The 23,377-nt window shown below is 51.9% G+C and overlaps 1 protein-coding gene across 3 annotated transcripts in view; it reads right to left on the bottom strand.

The window, feature by feature from the left end:
- Nucleotides 1–23,377, bottom strand: part of SLC66A2 (solute carrier family 66 member 2) — a 44,368-nt gene that overhangs the window by 4,868 nt on the left and 16,123 nt on the right. For 2 of the 3 annotated variants that reach the window (XM_065890047.1, XM_065890049.1), the window contains one exon: nt 6,609–6,825. The exons of the other annotated variant lie outside the window; for it this stretch is intronic. In XM_065890047.1, coding sequence (XP_065746119.1) covers nt 6,609–6,825 — 217 coding nt within the window. The remainder of the gene's footprint in view (nt 1–6,608; nt 6,826–23,377) is intronic. 3 annotated transcript variants of the gene reach the window in all.

The following is a 23,377-nucleotide window of genomic DNA, read 5'->3' as shown; positions in this document are numbered from 1 at the left end:
GCCACCAACTCAGCAATTCCACTGCTAGGTGTATTCCAAGACAAAGGAAAGCATACGTCCACGCGAAAACCGGTACACAAATGTTCACAGAAGCACTGTTCAGAACAGCCAAAAAGATGTCGAACCCAAATGTCTACCAGCTGAAGAAGACATAAGCAAAACTTGATCTGTCCGTACACTGAAATATTATTCAACCTTAGAAAAGATGGACACTGCCAGATCGTACGTGGACGGACCTTGGGAACATCATGCAGAGTGAACGCAGCGAAGGACCTCGCATCGCCTGATTCCATTTACATGACGTGCCCCGAGCACAGAGCCGCGGAGACAGAAAGCAGACCAGTGGTTGCCCAGGCCTGGCAGCGAGGGTGGGGGCGATGGGGAGTACTGACGGGTATGAGGCTGCTTCCTGGGTGACGAAAATGTCCTAAAATTAGACTGGGTGACGGCTGCACAGCTCTGTGGTAGTCCTAAAATCCACTGACTTGCGCACTTTAAATGGCGATGGTGGGTAGGTTACATCTCAATGCAGTTTTTTTTTTTCTTTAAGTTCCAGGGCTTTTGCTGAATTGTAATTCCAGCCCTCCTCGTCCACCGACTGGACCCTGGGTGTGGCGTGTGCGTGCGTGTACTGTGGCGGAGAAGCGTGTGTGGGAGCCCAGGCGTGCGCTGTTACCACGTGCACGGCATTCTCCGCTCACACCACTGTGGGCTGATTACGTGTCAAGGACGACAGAGGAAGATGAGTGGGGGGCTGAGAAGTGACGTACGTGCAGCCCCCGAGGGAGACGCCGCCCTGATTCCCGAGCAGCCAAGGCAAGGCTCCAGGCGCCCAGCTCCAGGTTCAAGGGCAACGCCGGAGCCGGACCAGGTGGACACTTCCCGGACGCTTCCTGTCAAGGCAGGAAGTGTCCCCGCTGGGACAAGGCAGCGGGCTGGGGCATCCCCACCACACCACGGGGGCCGCGCACGCACACACGCACGCGCGTACACACGACCTCCTCTCGTGGCCCCTGCTCGCCCCCGGGCTTCCCGCCTGCCCCTCCCCCTCCTCAATCGTAACCGGTTCCCCGGATGGTTTTCCCCACAGCTGGCCTCCTCTTCCAGTCCCACCCGCCCCCAGGCTCTCCAGTAATTACTTGTTGGGGAACATCTTCCGATCCGGCAGAACGCGGAGGAAGGAGGAGGGAACTTCTGCACTAATTAGTAACATGATTTCAAAAGCGACGGCACTTTCTATTACTGGTTCAGAAGAACAGTCACTTAACATCTTGTAAAGGGAAATCATCAAGTATCTCTTGCATTTCCTCCAAGAAATGTACGTGTGTGAAAATGTGTGCATGTGTGTGCGTGAGCATATGTGCATGTGTGTCAGAGAATCTGCGTGTGCGCGTGTGTGCACACCTGTGCGCGTGGGCTCACACCCTCTAAAGGCGTCCGTGGGTCCGCAGGAGACGGAGTTGGCCCCCGGATAGGACCTCACAGCCGCTTCCCTTCTCACACCTCCTGACGGTCTTCTGTCTGAAGCAAGTTGAGGCTGAGCGTCCTGCAGCAGGTCTGTGGTGGCCCTGACCACAGGCTCTGAGAATCCCAGGTCCCAGCGGGTCCAGGGCTTCTCCGTCATAGAGCAGGTCGGGGATGAAGCAGCCCTCCCGGCGGGCTCCCTGGATGGACGCCTGAGGGTGCTGGGTCAGGCCGCGCAGGGCGGCTGCTGGGAAGTGGGGACGAGGGGCAGAGGCAGCCCTGAGACCAAGTCCCGCGTCCGGGCCCGGGTGCAGGAGAGGGAGGAAGGCCTCTGGTCCTCTGCTTGGGACGGGAGCAACCAACCTCGGGACGCTCCGGTGTCCACGCCGAGGGGGGCTGACCACGCAGCCGGCCGGAGGGTCCCGTGTCGGGGCAAGTGCTGGGCTGAGTGCACACAGGGAGCCCCAGCCTCTCTCTTCCAGGCCGGGATGTGGAGAGCGCGAGTGGCGCTTTCCTCACAGCCCCACCCTCCTCGCCCCACCCAGGAGCCCGCGATCCACCCCGTAGGAACCAGGCTACAACGTGACAGGCTGGACACGCGGGGGCAACCACGCTCGCCACAGCTCAGGCTCGAGTGGGCATCCAGGCTCCCTGAACACATGGGTGGCATCGTGCCGGCCCTGGGGACGAGGGAAGGGTCAGACGCAGGTCAGACCAGCCCGACCTGCACAGGGATACCTAAGAGTCTCATTTTCAGGATCGTGGAGTCGGATTTATTGACGTGTGACAGCCAAGCTGTTCTGAAGACACGTCACTGAGCAAGGAAAGAAGGCCCCACCCTGGGGACAAAGTGACAAAACGGAGCCTGGCAGGGATGGAGCAGAGACCGCGGTGGGGCTGAGGGAAGACCCAGAAGAGGGACGCGCGGAGGCCCGGGTGCCTGTGAGCTGTGCTGGGAGAGGCCTGTGCCTGCGTTGCACCGTTGACGCACCTGCTTCAGGTTTAATCCGTCACGGCGTGAAAATTCCTTTACCTTAGAGTTCCTCTTACACAGACTTCTTCGAAGAAGCACAAACTTTACAGGAAACAGAACTGTAACCAGGCTCCAGCCCCGCACTCACTCTCTCTCTCAGCACTCAGTGTGTGCTCACCGCTAAGAAAAAGGGTGTTGGCCCTTTAGATACACACAGAGCAAGGTCACCTCTCTGTTAACTCCAGCTGAGCAGAGAACCTGTGACCCTCCCATCACTTCCGGCCACCTGCAGGACATGCCACCCCACACCACATGCAGAGAGCAGAGCCTCAGCTCGGGGCCCAGCTGGCCCCCAGCGGCCTGGCCCTGCAGACCCACCCATGGAGCCCCGCCACGACAGCAACACTGAACAGGCCCCTAACCTAATTGCACCTCCACCCAGAGCCCGGCTCCGAGCGGCAGGGCCCACGATTAGGTTAGTCTTCTTAACGAGGATGAGTGGGGCTCTCGAGAGGACCCTGCACTCCAAGCTGATTGAATTAGCGGCCCGTGCCCATGTCCGTGACAGAGACTGCCCCCCCCCACTGGCTCCGGGCCCTGCTCGGGCCCCGCCGGCTGGCATGAAGCGGGTCTTCGTCCCCGCGCAGCCGGGCCTTCTCGCGACCTGCTCGCGGCACTGACCGCAGTCTCCTTCCCTTCCCTTCCGCCTTTGCCTTCTGTCTCCTTTACCCGGTGCCACCAGGCAGGCGGGTGGTCTGTGGGGGGGAGGGCACTGGGGGAGAGGGGCTGCGGTCACCAAAGGCTGACGACCACACGCATCCTTTCCGCCCTAAAGTCAGAACCTCAGGAGCACGTGCACGACCCGGGCTTCCTCCTTTCAGGTCCAACGCCCCAGGTACCAGGGCCTTCTGCGCATCCCGTCACTCCCGAGGTCACCCTGAGACAGGAAGGGGGACGGTCACGCCCACAGCCACGCCCACGGCCACGCCCACGGCCGCGCTCCTGCAGAGCGGCACAGACCTGCACGGTCCGGCCTGCCGTCTTTCCGACACTGCCTTTGCTGGCTGAGTCACCGCAGCCCCACCAGGGACAATTCCCACTGGGGCCTTCTGCAACTTTTGCTGTTGTGCACAGATTCTCCAAGAATTAGCCCGATCAGCTAGGTACCCACACTGGTAAATCTTCCACATTCATGCCTGCTTCCCCAAGTGTTGTCACTTTCCCGAAAGTGATTTCGAGAATCAACTATTTTAGTCCTTCATGAGTTCATTCAATAAATATTTACTGAACTGAACTGCTGTAATTTTCCAAGCACATTGTCAGATGTTGGGGAAAGAAAGAAACGGGATACAGTTCTTGCCTTCAAGGCCGTCAGTCAAGTAGATGAGCTGGGCAAATTAAAACATCTGCGCATCACTGTCAGATGGCAAGGATATTTCTGGAGAAACATGGAGACGGTGGTCAAATAAAAGGAGGTTTAGAAGGTCAGCCTAAAAGACAGCTGCAGTCATGTGTCCCGTACCCAAGATAAGAGGATCGCACACAAAAACAAAGGGTTAGTTAAAATCAGGTGTGACACCAACTTCAGCTTCTTGGAAGACAGAATCGTCCCCCTGTTCCTCCCCTATACACCCTGGACATTATGCAGAAACACAAGACTCTCAAAGGTGGGGAAAAGGCCACAGGAACGCCAGACTTGGAGCTGAAGAAGCAGGAAATGCCAGGAGGCCCCAGGAACAGGCTGTTCTCTGTGCAAAAGACCAGGAAGGGTGCAGCCTGGCAGAATAGGCAACTTTAGCCAGTAACTGCTCTACTCCAAACAAAACAGAAAAAAAGGCAGCCCCACCACCACCCGTGATAGCAGAGAAGGGTGGAAATCCTAGACGTTTACTCCTGCCAGGCGTCCCAATCCCACCGCCAGGGAAGTGTCAAGAAAGCCAGCTAAAACCAAAGGTCTAAGTAAGACACAGAGTCTTATAAATAACGTGGAAATGTCCAGGTTTAAACTGGAAATCATCTGTCATATCAAGAACCAAAAAGATCTCAAACAAAATTTTAAAAAGACAGTGTTTAGATGCCAAAACAGTGAGAAAAAGCAAAGATTTTCAAACAGCCACTTTAAAACTGCTTCAGTGAGCAATTATGAATATGCTCGAAACAAACGAAAAAAGAGAGTCTCAGCAAAGAATCAAAAAGCTTCACAAAAGAAACAAATATGTAAAGAAGAACCAAATGGAAGTTTTACTGTATCGAAAAATACAATAACCAAAGGAAACAGTCAGTAAATGGGCTCTCAGAGCACAGTGGCTGGAACACCGGAAAGATCCAGTGAACCATAACAAAAAAAGAAATGATCTTAACAAAAGGATCATAGCAAATGACCTAACACTCCACATCATCAGAGTCCTAGAGAAGAGGGGTAAAGGGCAGGACTGAAAAAGTACTCAAAGACATAACAGCTGAAAACTTCCCCAAATTAGCAGGAAGTATAACCTAGGGATTCAAGAAGCTGAGTGAATCCCAAACAGGACAGATCCACACCAAGACACAGTCAAACTTCTGAAAACCAAAGACCAAAAAAACAAATCTCAAAAGCAGCTAGAGCAAAATAACACCTTACTTACAGAGGAAACAAACATCACAGTGGGTTTCTCCTCAGAAGCCAAAGAGGCCAGAAGGAAGGGCTAAAAGAAATGAACTATCAACCTAGTTCAACCTATATCAGCAAAAACATCCTTCAGAGATGAAAGGGATATCAAGACATTCTCAGGTGAAGGAAAAGTAAAAAAATCTGCCACCACCTGAAATACCCTTAAAGGCTAGTTACAGGAGTTTCTCAAAACAGGAAACAAAAACAAAAACAAAAACGAAAACAAGGAAAGAAGGCATCTTGCAACAGCAGGAAGGAAGGAAGAACATCATAAGGAAAAATAAGGGTAAAACAATAGACATTCCTATCCTCTTCAGTTTTGTGCATTATGCTGATTGAAGCAAAAATTGTAATGTTATCTGATGTGGTTCTAAATACGAAGAGAGGAAATATTTAAGAAAATTATAAGTGGAGGGAAACATCACATCTATAAAATATACTACATTAAAAATATCATAAGGGAGGTAGAGTTTTTACACTTCACTAAAAAAATCTATACAGAGAGATACCCACTCAAAAACACCACAGATAAATACTCATTAAACAATAACTCCCCATTCTCCCCTCTTCCTAGCCCCTGGCAACCACCATTCGACTTTGTGTCTATGAATCTGATGGCCCTCAGTCCCTCGTATAAGTGGAAGTATACAGTATCCGTCCTTTTGTGACTGAGCATCGTGTCCTCACGATTCCATGAAGTAACCTGTGTCAAAACTTCCTTCCTGTTAAGACTGAGTAATATTCCATTGTACGGACAGACCACATTTTGTTTATCTATTCATCCACTGATGGACACTTGGGTTGCTTCCATGTTTTATCTGTTATGAATAATGCTATTATGTTATGAACATGGGTGTACAATATCTCTTCAAGACCCTGCTTTCAATTCTCTTGGTTATATGCCCAGAAGTAGAATTGCTGGGTCACATTGTAATTCTGTTTGTAATCTTTTGAGGAAATGCCATATTGCTTTCCACAGCAGCTGGACCACTTTGCATTCCCACCAACAGAACACAAGAATTCCAATCTTTGCACATCCTTTACCAACACTTGCTGTTCTGTTTTTCTGACAGTCACCATCCAAACGGGTGAGAGGTGGCATCTCACCGTAGTTTCTTCACTGTACAGGTCTTCCACCTCCTTGGTTAAGTTAATTCCTAAGCGTTTTTTGCTTTCTGATGTTCTCATAAATGGAACTGTGCCTGAGGGAGGCGGGGAGCACCTGAGACCTCTCGTGCTAAGGGGGAGGAGGCTGCCGCGTCGTTTCCTACATTAAAGGGCTTGAACCTTCTGCCTTCAGGAGACATCTGCGGACCCCGCCTCCCGTCCGTGGCCCGCAGTGAGCTGCTTCACGGGAGGGTCTCGGCTTCCCCTCACCTGTCGCACAGGAACACACCTGCTTGTACATCAAGAGGTCAGAAGACCAGCGTCCTAGCCCGAAGCTGCTCTTGAACTGGTAGCTTCCCAGCAGAACTGAAAGTGAAGCAGAGATCTGCACACAGGTCCCTGCCGCGCCCCTACCTCATGCCCTCCGTGGACTGGTGGCGGTGGTTGCGGCAGAGCTGCGGCATGCCCAGCATGGCCTCGGTCAGCACGGCCAGGAAGCCCAGGCTCTCCACGAAAAGGGCCGAGTCGATGGACAGGTAGGTGACACAGCCCGCCACACAGGTGAAGGCCAGGACACACTGCACGTAGTCCCCAAAGCTGTTCCAGTGCCAAAAGTGCTGGGGGTCGAAGTCTAGGGCAAAAGGGAGAGAAACGTGAATGAGGTGTGCAGGTCAAGGTCAGTGTTGGGGAGGACAGGACCGAGTGAGGAGGCCAAGGTCAGTGTGGGAAGGACGGGACCGAGTGAGGAGGCCAAGGTCAGTGTTGGGGAGGACAGGACCGAGTGAGGAGGCCAAGGTCAGTGTGGGAGGACGGGACCGAGTGAGGAGGCCAAGGTCAGTGTGGGGAGAGCGGGACCGAGTGAGGAGGCCAAGGTCAGTGTGGGGAGAGCGGGACTGAGTGAGGAGGCCAAGGTCAGTGTGGGAAGGACGGGACCGAGTGAGGAGGCCAAGGTCAGTGTGGGAAGGACGGGACCAAGTGAGGAGGTCAAGGTCAGTGTGGGAGGACGGGACCGAGTGAGGAGGTCAAGGTCAGTGGGGGGAGGATAGGACCGAGTGGGGAGGTCGAGGTCAGTGAGAGGAGGACGGACCGAGTGAGGAGGCCAAGGTCAGTGTGGGGAGGACGGGACCGAGTGAGGAGGTCAAGGTCAGTGCGGGGAGGATAGGACCGAGTGGGGAGGTCGAGGTCAGTGAGAGGAGGACGTAAACTGTGGGCTCCATCTGCCTCCATTACGGCATTTCTGAAGGAGCCTTGATACAGATATTAGCTCCACATAAAAGACACTAAAATCTTTAAATTCTTCCTAAATAGTCTGATAGTGTACTGCGGGCTGGTCCAGAGCCTCTGGAACCTCTCTCCTGGTTAGAATCCCCATTCCTTCCCTCTGCAACTTTGGATTAATTTTGTTTCTCCATTTCCTCAGATGTAATAGAGGAACAATAGTTCCTACCTCCTAGGGTTGTTTTATTGGTTAAATGAGTTAATCTTATGAATCTCAAAAGTACCCAGCCCATAATAAGGGTTAATAAGGGCCCAGTAAAAATGTACGACATCACCACACACTCAGCTGGTACGATGTTATCATTTGCCGCACAGGCGTGTCCTGCCGACACCAAGTTCACAAGCACTCACACAAATGAGCAGTTCACACGAGCTTCCTGGGCTCGGGCAGAGACACGCGGGGGTCCTGGGCACAGACGTGGTGGCCGGGAAGGTCAGGGAATGGGGATAAACACGGAGGGAGTCGGGGAGGGCGTGACGTGCCGAGCCTGACCCCGTCCTTAGACTGGTAAGGTCCAGAGCCCAGCACCCCTTCGGGAAAAGGCCCAGCAAGGGCTGCCAGCACGGGCGAGGCCACCAGGAGTCGGCCGTCCAGGGGGCCGGGAGGTGCCGTGGGGGAGGGTCCAGGCTGCACCACACGCCCTGTCCCCCACATCCAGGTCTCCCACTACCTAACCCCACGTGAGGACACTGTGGGCATCGGAGCTGGGAAGGGGGAGGGCAGGCAGGGGCGCCAGAGGCAGAATGAACACGGCCTGTGGCACTGAGGTCCCCTCCCCGAGGACCTCAGGGTCCTGAGCCTGGCTGCTCCCTGAAGAGGCCCCGGCTACAGTGTGTGGCCCTGTGTGTGTGGGCGCAGGACACGGAACAGCGGGCCCACACGCAGGCATCCCAGACAGAGGGCCCGAGAGGGTGTGGCAGGGCAGGACGCGCAGGCCTGCCGAATTAGGTCCTGTCTTTGTGCCCGAGGAGCAGGGAGAACACGGCCAGGGCTGAGAGCTCGGGCAGGACAGGGACGGCCAAGGACAGCAGGTGAGTGTGTGGGGACTTCAGAAAGCGGGGTCTGTGGTCAATCGATCGGAAGCCTTTCTATCTTAGGTTCTCGGGGAGCAAGTCAGTTGGCAAATGACTACCAGAAAACCCGTGTCAATAAGTTTCTGAGAAGAGACCAAGGTTGGGCCCCTACCTTCATGTGCAAAAATTAACTCAAAATGGACCAAAGACTAAACATACTAGATAAAACTAGAAAACTCTTAGAAGAAAATACAGGGAGAAAGCATCATGACACTGAGTTTGTTAGTGATTTCTTAGATACACCAAAAGCACAGGCAACGAATGCAAAAACAGATAAATTGGACTACATCAAAATGTTAAACTTCTGTGCTTCTAGGCAAAAAGCTCCTTGATATGGGTCTTGGCAACGATTTTTTGGATATGATTCCAAAAGCACAAGCAACAAAAGCAAAAATAAACAAGTGGAATTACATCAAACTAAAAAGCCTCTGCAACTCATAGATATAAAGAACAAACTAGTAGTTACGGTGGGGGGGGGGTGCGTCCAATACAGGGGTGGGAGGGTGCAAGGTACAAACTACTGGGTGTAAGATCAGCTACAGGGATATACTGTACAACACAGGGAATATAGCCAATACTTTGTAAATGGAGGGCAACCTTTAAAAATTTAATGGAAAAAGAAACAAAGAAAAAGCTTCTGCGGAGCAGAAGAAACAATCAGCAACACAAAAAGGCAAACTATGGAATGGGAGGAAATATTTCCTATCTTATGAGGGGTTAATATCCAAAATATATACAGAACCAGACCACTCAACATCCAAAAACAAACAGCCCCATTAACAACGGGCAGAATGGGACTTCCCTGGTGGCGCAGTCGTTGGGAATCCGCCTGCCAGTACAGGGGATACGGGTTCAAGCCCTGGTGCGGGAAGATCCCACATGCCATGGAGCAACTAAGCCCATGTGCCACAACTACCGAGCCTGTACTCTAGAGCCCGCGAGCCACAACTACTGAAGCCCGTGCGCCACAACTACCGAGGCTGCGCTCTAGAGCTTGCAAGCCACAACTACTGAGCCCACGAGCCACAACTACTGAAGCCTGTGTGCTAGAGCCCGTGCTCCACAACAAAAGAAGCCACCGCGATGAGAATACCGTGCACTGCAACTAAGAGTAGCCCCGCTCGCCGCAACTAGAGAAAGCCCACACAGCAACGGAGACCCAACACAGCCAAAAATAAATGAATGAATGAATAAATTAAAAAATAAAAAAGTGGACAGAGGAATTGAATAAACGTTTTTCCAAAGAAGACATACAAGTGGGCGACAGGTACATGAAAAGATGTCCAATATCACTAATCATCAGGGAAATGCAAATCAGAACCACAATGAGATGTCACCTCACACCTGTCAGAATGGCCATCATCAAGAAGACAAGGAATAACAAGTGTTGGCGAGGAGGTGGGAAGAGGGAGCCCGTGCACTGCTGGTGGGGATGTAAATTGGCGCAGCTGCTGCGGAAAACAGGACGGCAGTTTCTCAACAAATTAAACACAGAATTACTGTATGATCCAGCAATTCCACTTCCGGGCATACACCCAAAAGAACTGAAAACACGTACTCGAAAAGATATTTGTACACCCAGTCCTGAGGCTACAGGACGTCAGCGCGAGCTTGGACAGAAGAATGGTGCCCAGAGAGGGGCCGGGCCAGAGCCACGGCATCTCTGCCCGCCCCCCACCCGCAGGGAGGGTCAGGCCTGGGGCTTCACCTTGGCTTCAGGGAGGCCGCAGGGGGCCCGCGTGGCCACCTCCGACTTCTCGCTAGCTCTCTTCAGGCCATCCCGGGCCCCTGGGCTGCCGGTCCACATCCCGCTGTGTCACAGGCAGGTTCTGCAAAGCCGTTGTAGCCAAAAAACCATCCACACAAATGCCAGAAACGGCAGAGCGAAGGTCGAGGTCACCCCACGGGCGCTCGGGGGAGTCCGCATCCTGTCAGCCCCCTGCTCCGCTGACGCTGAGGACAGCACCCCTCCCTGCGTTCACCACGACGGACTCCCAGGAGGGACACGAGGACCAGAAGCAGGTCAAGACGAGGGGGGACGGCGTCCGTGGGAGCGCGGAGGGGCCGGGAGCCCCGCTGCCACCTCCAGAGAGCTCGCTCATATGGCTGCCGTTCGCCAGAGCACATGGCTGTACCAAGTCTGTCGAGCAATCTGCGTTTACGCTCGAAAACACAAAGTTGCATTTTACGGAATTAAGCTCATCTGTGGCAGAAAACACAGCCTCTTGGATACATTTGTAAAGAATTCCTTTTGAAAGCAAGGACTATGTACCGGCACATGAGCCCCCAGCATGACAGACGGATCGGACTCCTCCCATCAGCCTGGCACCAGCCAGGGGGCCCTGGGCGGGCGAGCCGGCAGGATGCACAGCGCGCGCCAGCTCCCTGGACTCGATGCTCAGGAAACTGCCCCCTCCGAAGGCTTAGGTGCCAACAATTCACTTCGAGAACCTAGGAGACACGGCCCTTTTCACCGTGACTCACTGTGGTGACCTGTGGAAATGAGCGTAATTCCTGCCGTTCAGGTTTGTAAAACTTCAACCACGTGGGTCAGAGTCCGACAGCAGCGCTCGGGCATCACAGCTGTCAGATTCTCATCCGACAGCCCCTCGCCTGAGCATCCACTGCTGTGGTGGTGATGAGGCTCCGGGCTGCCCACCGCAGCCACTGCGGTCGCTGGGACGCGCCCCTTCAGCAAACCCGGCCTGAGACCCGCACCCACCTGCTGCAGCTGAAGTGCTGTCCCCGCGCAAGGACCCCACTCGGAACCGGCCGGCAGCCCGGGCGAGTGAAGCGGGCGGGCGCAGAGGCGTGGGGGGGAGGGGGGTGACGTGAGGGCGGCCCAGCAGCGCCACTGGGCCCCGCGTCTGAGTGCGGGGGGCTTGGAAACAAAAAGTCTGCATGACTTGCTCACAGGTCTATGCTCAGGAAGAGGTGGGACCAAATATGCATGTTCTGAATGAGTAACTCAAGGTGTCTCCTCAAAAGGCCCGAATGACTGTAACAGGCGTCATCATCAATAAGCATGAATTCCGAACGAGGTGGAAAGCTGTCCAATTCAACGCTCATTTGGCAAACAGCACTCGGCCGCCTCAGAGAACGAGATCCAAGAGGTCGGTGCCTCCGAAGCCACTGCCGCACAGGGACCGCCGCACGCCCTCCGGGGGGTGAGGACAAAGGTCCCTGAGAACGGGAAAGGGCAGGAGGAAGTGTGGCTCAGAGGAGGTGGGATAGGAGCTAGTCATCGGGGACAGAGGACCTGTCATGATCGATGCCCACTTCCCAGAAGTCTGTCTCTGCCTGTATCACAGGCAGGGGAATCGTCTCTTCCAGGAGCTGCGTTGACCACTGTTTCTGAAGTTCCAGGGAAACGTGCCAGCACCCGGGAGCACCTGGCCCTTTACGAGATACAGCAGTGAACTTCCAGAGGAAGGAAAAAGGACGCTCACATGCATTTCCACAAGTTACCACGTATCTGAGACAAAAGAGGAAGGCAAAGTGTGCTGAGATCAAGAAGATGAGAGCTGGGCTGCCCTGGCAGCGCAGTGGTTGAGAGTCCGCCTGCCAATGCAGGGGACACAGGTTCGAGCCCTGGTCCGGGAAGATCCCACACGTGCGCCATAGCTACTGAGCCTGCACTCTAGAGCCTGTGAGCCACAACTACTGAGCCCGCGTGCCACAACTACTGAAACCCGCGCGCCTAGAGCCAGTGCTCTGCAAAAGAGAAGCCACTGCAGTGAGAAGCCTGTGCACTGCAACGAAGAGTAGCCCCCCGGTTGCCGCAACTAGAGAAAACCCACGCGCAGCAACAAAGACCCAACGCAGCCAAAAATAAATAAAATTAATTAAAAAAAAAAAAAGACGAGAGCCCCACAGATGCCCAGTTGTGTTTCCATGGCAACAGCGTGACTTGATGCGCGTGGGCTTCAGATGCGGTCACTGTCCCTCTCTGTGGCCCATCCAACCCCATCCAAGCCTGTCAACTCACTCAGCCTACGATGTTCACTGAAAATCAAGGCACAGGGCCTTCCTAAAAAATAGGCACCGGTAAGCCGAGCACACCCTAAGCCACCTCAATTCATGCGTTTACCACAAACGGAGCCATCTAAGGAGGGCCCCCCAGAGCAGCAGGGGGACAGCTGGTGCCCCTAGCGGAGGGCGTGGGGATTCCCTGGGACACCCACAGTGGCAGCTCACACAGAGCAAAGGGGTGGAGGGAACAGCCCGTCACCGTCACCACCGCCCTGAGGAGAAAGGTTAATCGTCCTTCCACTCTGGCAAATCCCAGGCTGTAGGACAGGAACAAAAACCCGTACTAGCTGGGCGTTTACACCTAAGCGGCTAGCGGTGCTTAGAAGAATACAAAGGCCGGAAAAGTAAGAACTGAGCTGCCCCTTCTCTTTCCAGCCAAGATGGGGCAAAGGGGCCACATTTACTCTCCCAAACAACCAAAACACGGTCAAAATACGTGGAGTTTTGGACCCAAAATGGGCAAAATATGTCCTTGTAAGACCCTGGACATTGGGCATGGAGGACAGTGATCTCTGAGATGGGACAGGTGTGGTGCGCCCCAAACTGTCCCAGTTGTACCCTGCGAGTTCCCAGTAAGACCCTGGACATTGGGCATGAAGGACAGTGACCTCTGAGATGGGAAGCAGGCGTGGTGCACCCCAAACTGTCCCAGCTGTACCCTGCGAGTTCCCAGGACACGGGACAGGAAGTGGGCCCCTCACAGCCGAGCCGGCAGACAGCCTGGGTGAACGAGCTGGTCTGGGAATTAACAGGTGGGGTGTGCAGGTCTCGGAGCTGGAGGGAGGGCCGTGTGGGGGCCAAGGGCCTGCAGAATGGCCCTCAAGGACTCGGCGGGGCCCCCACCAGCGAGGGAACCAAGAGGGCCCACATTGGCATCCCTCACCCCAGCCAGCCTGGGAAACCTCAAAACACACAGGCGTTAGGCAGACCACAGGGGCAACTTGCCCCAGCAGCAGGGAACAGACTGGGCACTGCTTTGGTTCCGCTGAACTAATCTTAAAAGCAAGATCTAAGAAGATCAAACTGGGACGTCCCTGGGGGTCCAGAGGTAAAGAATCTGCCTTACGGTGCAGGGGACGCACATTCGATCCCTGGTCGGGGAACTAAGACCCCACGTGCCACGGGGCAACTAAGCCCGCGTGCCACAACTACTGAGCCTGTGCTCTAGAGCCCACGAGCCACAAGAAAATGTATAGGCCCACAAAAATACCCATCACCCAGCAAAGTAAAATTCACAATGTCTGGCATCCAATCAAAAATGACCACTGGGGACTTCCCTGGTGGCGCAGTGGTTAAGAATCCGCCTGCCAATGCAGGGGACAAGGGTTCCAGCCCTGGTCCGGGAAGATCCCACATGCCACGGAGCAACTAAGCCCGTGCGCCACAACTACTGAGCCTGTGCTCTAGAGCCCACGAGCCACAACTACTGAGCCCGCGTGCCACAACTACTGAAGCCTGCATGCCTAGAGCCAGTGCTCTGCTACAAGAAAGCCACCGCAATGAGAAGCCCGCGCATCACAACAAAGAGTAGCCCCGGCTCGCTGAAACTAGAGAAAGCCCACGCGCAGCAACGAAGACCCAATGCAGCCAAAAATAAAATAAATTAAATAAATCAATTTAAAAAAATGACCGTTGGAAATGGTAAATAAGTGGGTGAATATATACGATTTTTTTTCTTATCATTTAAATCTTATTAATAGATAAGTGACTATTTAAACAAAATAAGAGCAATGTAGCATGGGGCTTTAGCACATGTAAAGTTAACTGCATGACAATTACTCTAAGGTAGGCAGGGGATAAACAAAAGTATGCTTTTCCCTAAGATCAAGAACAAAGCAAGTATGCCCACTCTTACCACTTCTAATCAACACTGTGCTGGAGTTTCTATCCAGAGCAACCAGGCAAAAAAAAACCAAAAAAGAAATAGAAGGCATCCAGGTGGGAAAGGAAGAAGTAAAACTATCCCTTTTTGCAGATGACATGATCTTATTTATTATGTATCTAAGGAACCCACTAAAATCCCTTAGAATGAATAAATGAGTTCAGCAAGGTTGCAGGCTATCAGATCAACATACAAAAGTAAATTGCATTTCTACACACCAGCAGTGAACAATCAGAAACTGAGACTTAATAAACAATACCATACATGATACGGTAATGAAAAATATGAAATACTTAGGGATAAATCTGACAATGTGCAAGATGGGCACACTGAAAACTACAAAACATTGCTGAGGGAAATGAAAGCAGACATAAGTGGACACCTACACGGTGTTTCTGCGCTGGCGTCTCAACACTGCTGTGTCACGAGTCTCCAAGACCATCCCCAGGTCCGATGATCTTTCAGGAGGAGTCACCCAGCACGCCTCCAGAGCCACAGCCGTGATTATTGTACCACAGGATATAAAGCAAAATCCACAAAGGGAAGGGCAGATGGGGCGGCGTCTGGAGAACTCCAGGTGTGAGCTCCCGGGAGCCTCTCCCAGGACCCTCCCTCGGATGAGCTTGATTCCTCCAGCAACGGACGATGACCAGGGCAGCTCATTAAGGACTCGGTGCCCAGAGCTTTTACTGGGGGCTGGTCACGTAGATACCCTCTGCCTAGCACACACCAAAATCCCAGACTTCCAGAAGGAAAGCAGGTGTCCAGACAGCTGAAGCACAGAAAGCCCCTCTCATCAGTTGAGAATGACGGGAAGTATGCCAAACTCCAAGTTCCCAGACATCAGCCAGGGGCCAACTTGGCAAGCGGGCTTTCCTAAGGACAGCAGTCCCAAGCCTCCTGTGTTAACACTTTCGGCACAATCATAAAGATGTCAATTCTCCCCAAATCAATCTATAGATTCAAGATAATCCCAATCAAAATCCTACCGTGCTTTTTGTAGAAAATGACAAATGGATTCTAAAATTCATATAGAAATGCAAAGCACGTAGAACAGAGAACCAAGTTGGAGGACTGACACTACCTGATTCCAAGACTCGGCACCAAAAAAGCCACAGCGATCAGGACAGTGCGGTGCTGGCACGGGAATTGAGAAATAAATCAATACGACAGAGCAGAGTCCAGAAAAGGACCCCACACACAGACAGCTGATTTCTGACAAAGATGCAAAGGTGATTTAGTGGGGAAAAAAGACGGTCTTTGGACATCCATATGCAAAAACAATAACGTTGGAGCCATACCTCACACTGTGAACAAAAATTAACTGACAGATAATTAGATCACAGATCTAAATTTAAAACCTAAAACTGCAAAACCACCAGGAAAAAAAAAAATAGGGAGAAACCTTTGTGCCCTTGAGTTTGACAAAGATGCCTTAAACCTGACACTAAAAGCATAACCGATAGAAGAACAAACTGATAAACTGGGCTTCATAAAAATTTAAAACTTCTGCTTGTCAAAAGAAACCACTAAAAGAATGAAAAGACAAACCACAGACTGGGAGAAAATACTGCAAACCATGTATCTGATAAAAACACCTGTATCCAAACATGAAAAACTCAAAATTCAATAAGAACAATTTTTAAATTGACAGATTTGGATACTTCACCAATGAAGATATAAGGGTGACAAGCACATGAAAAGATGCTCGACATCATTAGTGAAATGCAAGTTAAGACAACGATGAAATGCCACCCCATACCTATCTGAATGGCTAAAAATTTTTTTTAAAAAGGTCCATACAAAGTATTGATGAGGATGCAAAGCAACTGGAATTCGCACACTGCTGGTGGGAATGCAAAATGGTGCAGAACTTCGGAAGCCAGTGCAACAGTTTCTTAAAAAATTAAACGTACACTTACCACATGATCCAGCCAGTCCACTCCTAGGTATACACCCAAGAGAAAAGAAAGCATATGTTCATACAGAGACCTGTACGCAAGGGTTCATTCACAGCAGTTTCATCTGTAACAGTCAAAAACTGGAAACGACCCAAATTTCCATCAACCAGTTAATAAACACACAAATTGTAGCGCAACCATATAACTCAACAATAAAAAGGAATGAACTATTGATATACTCTACAACCTGGACAAATTTTAAAACAATTATGCTGAGTGAAAGAATCCAGACACAAAGGCACATATTGTATTATTCCCTGATGTGAAGTGTCCAAAACAGGCAGAACAGTTGAGTGGTTGACAGGGCTTGGCGTAAGGAAATTGGGAGGTGTGGGGTCTCTTTCTGGGGTGATAGAAACGTCCTGTAATTAGACAGTGGCGATGATTGCACAACACTGTGAATGCACTAAAAGCCCTGAATTGTATACTTTCAAACGGCTAAAATGGATTACTTTGTGCCACTTTTACCTCAACTTTAAAAATTTTCAGGGTAAGTTTTATGGTATGTAAATTATATCTTAAAAATAAATTTTAATGTGTAATAAAGTTTTTCATATATATGATTTGCTTTTCATAGAGAGATACAGACGTAAATACCCACTTTAGTAAATATATTTTGTAATGCTGAAATTAAAAATAGTTCTTGTAAACTTCAAGTTTTAGGTGCTGTCGTTGGAATCCTGGACAACTTAAAATCCATTTAGCGACCCATCTACCCATCAACTGTAACTGATGTGTTGCGGTGAATTAAATCAAGCAGTAGGGAGAAAAAAGTAGGAATTATATAAGGAAAAACGTCAGCTGAAGATACCACTGGGTAGATATAGAAAGCATGAAATGAAATTTGCAGAGTTTAGTCAGAAAAAGTTAGAGGAACACAGAAGGCTTAATAAAACGTAGATTCCTGATCTGTAATCAGATGCGACCAAACATTTTTTCTACTTCTTTAGGGATTCCTATGTCAGAAGATTTTCTCATTAATAATTTAAAAAAATAAGCTAAGAAACGAGGGAGGTCTGGATTCCCTTTCAGAAAAAGTGGTGCTAGCCCAGGGACAGGGGAGGGCGGGCACCCCGACTCCTCAAAAGGAGCCACACCTTCCTCCCTGGGGCCCCCGCCCCCTGCTGTGCCGGGGACTGTCAAGTGCAGGCGCAGGCGTGAGCAGACGGTGCTCAGAGAACAGGAACGCGGGCAGAACACCGCCAGGAGGAGGCCCGAGGAACTGGAGGTGTTAACATAAACTGCACCCCGTCACCATTTCCGCAGCGAGCCCCAAACTCAGGCAGGATATGCTTCCTCCCGGGATGTGGGGGTTTCCAGACAAAAAGGCAAGACTTGAAGGCAAGGCGTTGAGAGCTGAAGGGAGGTGCCCAGGACTGGGGGCCGAGCCGCGTGTGGCCTCAGATGCATCCAGCTCAGCTGCTCCCTACCTGCCTCCAGAGACACCTGATGGCGAAGAGCACATCCCTGAAGCTTCCCAATTACTGAAATGTTACTCAGAAGGTCTGAGGCTTCCCTGGATCCACAAATCCATCCCTTCCTTGTTCAGTCCCATCACTTCTGGGTTAAGACGTGATTTACCATTTGGAGAATCTGCACCAGGAGACTGTGTCCTAGTGGCAAGAAAGACTCGGTTTCTTAACGGATTGTGTTTTTATGCTCCAAACGAATATGGAAGACATCTGGCCTAAGAGGGTGTAGACCGGCCACCGGTGAGAAGAGCAGAGACCCAGGGAGGTTTCTGAATGCGGCTCCAGACACAGAAGCCGCTGCGCCACGGAGCCGACCTGGGTCGCCGCACTCAGCCTGGTGCTTTCCTTAGCGAGAGAAAAGCAGGAACAGCGCGCAGACACCCCAGGTACCGCCGCACGCAACCTGCAGCCGTGTCCGGGCAGCCCTTCCTGGGCCTCTGCTCCGGCCGGCACACGGGGCCCTCCCCAGGCAGGATCGCGGGTCCTCACCGGGTACCTGCGAGGGACACGCACCAGCCGGCCGGCCCAGGAGCCCCCTGCGCCCCCAGCGACTTTTCTAGAGCGCACTCCCTCCAAGTGGGGCTCCGCTGTATGTAAACTGTACCTCCACGGAGTTGGTTTTTTTAAAATACACAAACCGCTCACCTATCTCAATGCAACAACTTGGTCCTCTCAAATCGTGAGGTCACATTTCAAAGAGGAAGGAGGCTTCTGGGGACGCTGTGGGCACTGCCCTCTGACCCCGGACGCCTGGGCCTGGCCGGCAGCACGGCTGACGCCGAGGCCGGTTTGCTGCCACCGGACTGGGCTGTCGGGTCCGCTCCTCGCGTCGCCGTCCAAGGCCATGGAAAACCGGCACAACCGGCACCACCGCCTCCCGGGCCCGCCAAGGGGGCCCGGACCCGTCCCGCCCACAGCCCGGGGCCCGCCCCTCCCATTAAAGCCGAGACCCTATTAACCACGGGCAGTTACGGCTCCGCAGCAACCGACGCTCAATCCTGGCCTGGCGGCCCGCGCGCGCCCCCGTGCGACCCGCTCCCGGGAAGACACGAGTGACCGCCGGAGGGCCCCGTGCGCTCCGGCCCCGGCCCCGTGGGGAGAACGCGCGAGCCCCGGGGCGGGGACACCACCAAGGGGGCTCCCCACGCGCCCCACTCCCGGGGACAAGGCCACCCTCGGGATGGCCCCTTTCTCAGAAGACCCTCACGTGCCAACCTTCCATCCCTTCAAAGCCCTGGTTCAAACTGAAACCTGGCTCTTAACCCCACCGCTGTCTCATTCACCTGTTTTTATGACTCTGAAGTGCCCGCTGGGTCCTGGGACGCAGCCCTGACCTCCGAGCCCATGTCCAGGGCTCACCCTCCAGCAAAGAAAGAAGGTGTGCCAGCCCCCATGGGAGCACAGGGCCATCTGAGAAGGCCCAGGGCACGGCCCGGCTGGGCTCCAGATAGGGGCTGACCTGGAGGGAAGCCCACCCAGGTGCGGACCCTTCCTGGCCCCCAGCTTCACTTTATCCAAATGACCAGGGACGACACAGGACTCAGCAAGGGTAGCCAGCGATCTGGTGCACAAGTATAAATGCCCTCTCAGCCTACAGAGCCTGGCTCACGTTTCGAACCCACCTTTCATTCCATATGTCCTCGTCCAAAGCAGGCAGGCCACGGCCCAGAGACGCAGAGACCCAGCCGAAGGCCCCACCGACCCCCTAGCTGGGCAGGACTGACCACTGAGAGGGGACACACCCCTCATTCAAAAGTGCTACCTGGGAGGTGAGCTCATCACGTCCCAAGGCGGCCCCGGGCAGGGTGAGCCCCCCGTGGGTGCTGGTTGGTTGGCCTTCCTGGCTCCTGGCTGCAAGAGGCTTTTCGTCGTGTCCCCTCACACCTCCAGGCCCCACTGCTAGCTTCTGCTCGGACAACGAGAGAGGCCAGAGGCTGACGGCCTGTGCTCCCTGCTCTGCCAGGCTGCCCAGCGAGCTGGTCACTGGTTGACCGAACCAGCTCTGTGCTGAACCGCGGCACCCACATGGCTGTACCCAGCTGGACGAGCGCCAGAAAGGCCCTGACCCAGGCAGACTGGGATAAATCGTTTTCCCCAAATCAAGACAGCAGCTTCACTTTAAAAGTGAAGCTTTAAGGCTACTGCTCAAAGGGAAGAGAGGACATGGCCTTCCGGTAAGGCGGACCTTCCAGAGCGCCCACGTGACGGTAAACCCACAGAGATGCTCAAGTGCCCTGAGTTCACCCGTAAGTAAAGAAACACGGAAAAGCTAGTGCCCTCCTGGCCCGAAACACCCTCTGTAATTCGGCAGCAGGGCTTCCGTCGGGTGAAACGCAGCCGAGGGGACGGGCCGTCCAGGAAAGGGGCGTGAGGTTCTCCACCCCCTGGTGTGAGTCTCTGGAACCGAGAGGCAACTATTTGGGAAAAGAGCCTGGACGTGGCCTGCTTCCTGCCCTGCCCCCGAGTGATGACAGCATCACCCCAGGTGGGGGCAGCCCAGAGGGGCCCCTCCCCGCAGCCCCCAGGAGCAGCAGGTACAGAATATCCCTCCTGCCTCAGTGCGCTCATGGGGTGGAGGTCCCACAACTGGAGGGGAAGCCGGGAAATACCAGGGGCTACAACCCCCAGTGCCTGCACTTAAAGCACTGCAGTCACCCCAACAAGGGCCACCGCTGCCCGGCCTCCAGCTCCAGAGCAAGGGTTCAGAGGGTCTGCCCTGGAAGTGGAGGGGTGAGAACAGAGCGCTCCACCGCTCCCCCCAGAGGGGTACCTTGCTTGGAACAGGCTCAAGCCTAAGGGCACAGACAAACACAATAGGTAACCTGTCGGAGGGCAACTGAGGGGAAGCTGAAGGTTTATCAGAAAGACAGCAAGAGCGGCCCTCCTGGACACAGCAACTGTCAAAGGCGGGCCTCAGGCCACCCCTGCCTGACTTTAACTGGATCAGACCTTAGAGCGCTGCTGCGTGGCCTAGGCCGTTATCAAAACCAACAGAGCAATCAGTTGTTAATCAGTGGTGGCAGACCCCGGAGCAGCTTAACAGGGGGGACAAGGAGAGTCAAAGACAGCAGGTCCACAGCCAGCCTGGCGGGGGAGGGACTCTAAGAGGGCAGCCATCCAGCCAAGTCACTAAACACACAGACACCAAACAGGCCCCCAAGCAGGGTGGGGTCAGCGTCCAGAGTTGCTGCAGTATTTTACCTCAAACAGCCAGTTTTCAACAAAGTATGTATGGAAAGTGGCCCATACACAGAAGAAGAAAGAAAAGGAAACATTGCTTTTGAAGGGACAGAACCATTGGACTCAGCAGAAAAGACTTCAAAGCAGCCATTACAAATAGGTCCAAAGAACTAAAGGAAACCGTACATGAAGAATGAAAGGAAGACGTATACTGACAATGTCTCATCAAACAGAGAATAGCAATAAAGAGGTAGAAATTACTAAAAAGAGCCAAATTCTGGAGTTGCAAAGTCCAGTAACTGAGGTAAAAAAAAAAAAAAGCACAATAAGGGGCTCAACAATAGAGCTGAGCTAGCGGAAGATTCAGCAAACTTGAACACAGGTCAATAGAGATCATGCATCTGAAGAAGAATGAGAAAATGGAATTCAGAAAATTGAACAGAGCCTCAGAGACACACAGAATAATAGTCAGTGCACCAACATGTGTGTGACGGGTGCACTGAAGAGAGGAGAAAGGAGAGGAAAACAGCCTAAGAAATAATGACCGAAAACTTCCCAGATTTGATGAAAATATCAGTCTACACACCCAAGAAGCTTAACAAGTTCCAAAAAGGGTAAGTACAAAGAGAACTACACCCTCACGGAATACCACAGTCTAAATGTTGAATGCCAAAGAAAAAGACAGCAAGAGAGGGAATTCCCTGGCGGTCCAGTGGGTAGGACTCCATGCTTTCACTGCCAAGGGCCTGGGTTCAATCCCTGGTCAGGGAACTAAGATCCCGCAATTCGAGTGGCACAGCCAAAAAATAAAAAAAGAAGAAAGAAATCAGGGACTTCCCTGGTGGTGCAGTGGTTAAGCATCGCCTGCCAATGTAGGGGACAAGGGTTCCAGCCCTGGTCTGGGAAGGTCCCACATGCTGCAGAGCAACTAAGCCTGTGCGCCACAACTACTGAGCCCACGCTCTGGAACACTCGAGCCACAACTACTGAGCCCGCGTGCCACAGCTACTGAAGCCCGCGTGCCTAGAGCCCGTGCTCTGCATCAAGAGAAGACACCACAATGAGAAGCCCACGTACCGCAACTGAGAATAGCCCCTGCTCACCGCAACTAGAGAAAACCCATGTGCACCAACGAAGACCCAATGCAGCCCAAAATTTTAAAAATAAATTAACTTAAAAAAAAAAGAAAGAAATCAGCAAGAGATAATGAGTAACATATTTGAAATGCAGCAAAGAAACTGTCAACCAAGATTCTTACATCCAGCAAACTTTATTTTTTTATCCTGGCTGCACAGCTTGTGGGATCTTAGTTCCCCAACCAGGGACTGAACCCGGGCCCTCAACAACGAGATCGTGGAGTCCTAACCACTGGACCACCAGGGAATTCCTGCAAAATTTTTTTTTTAAAACAAGGGCAAAATAGAGACATTTCCAGATAAAAAAGAACTGGGAGAATTTCTTGTTAGCAGACCCATCTTACAGGGAATACAAAAAATAAGTTCTTCATGATGAAAGAGAGAGACATCAGACAATAATTATAATCCACTTGAGAAAAACAAAAAGTATAGGTAAAGGTAATTATGCAGGTAATTATAAAAGACAGTATATGTGCATAGTTCTTCTCCTTTCCTCTCTTAACTGATTAAATAATTAAGTTAGTATAAGTCTGAAGTAGATTCTGGTAAGATGCATATCATAAGCCTTAGAGCAACCACCAAGAAAATAACATAATATAATATAATATAATGTGATATAATGTAGTATACACACACACACACACACATATGTATGTGTGTCTATATATATATTTAAGGCTCATTAAAGGAATTAAAATATTACACTAGAAAATGTTCACTTAATACAAAAGAAAGCAGTAAAGAAGGAACAGTTGGGGGTTAGGGTAGACATGAGGATAGAAAACAGAAACTGAAATGGCAGGTGTGAATCTAAACATATCACAATAACATTCAATGTGAATGAATTAAACAATCCAATCAAAGGGCAGAATTGCCAGAATGAGTTTTTTTCAATGATCCACTATATGCCGTCCACAGGAGACGTACTTTAGATTCAAAGATACAAAGAAGTCAAAAGCAAAGTGGAAAAAGATATGCCATACAAACAGCAATCATAGGAGATCTTCAGTAGCTACACTACTATCAGAAAAAAATTGACTTTAAAACAAAAAGTCACTAGAAATGAAGGAAAATTTTATAATGATAAAAGGGCCAATCTATCAGTATAAAACGATAAACATATGCACCTAACAACAGTGCCCCAAAATATAAAAAGCAAAAACTGACA

The sequence above is a fragment of the Phocoena phocoena genome, chromosome 13 (genome assembly GCF_963924675.1).
Source record: "Phocoena phocoena chromosome 13, mPhoPho1.1, whole genome shotgun sequence".
Classification (NCBI taxonomy): domain Eukaryota; kingdom Metazoa; phylum Chordata; class Mammalia; order Artiodactyla; family Phocoenidae; genus Phocoena; species Phocoena phocoena.
This window is presented reverse-complemented; position numbering and strand designations above follow the sequence as displayed.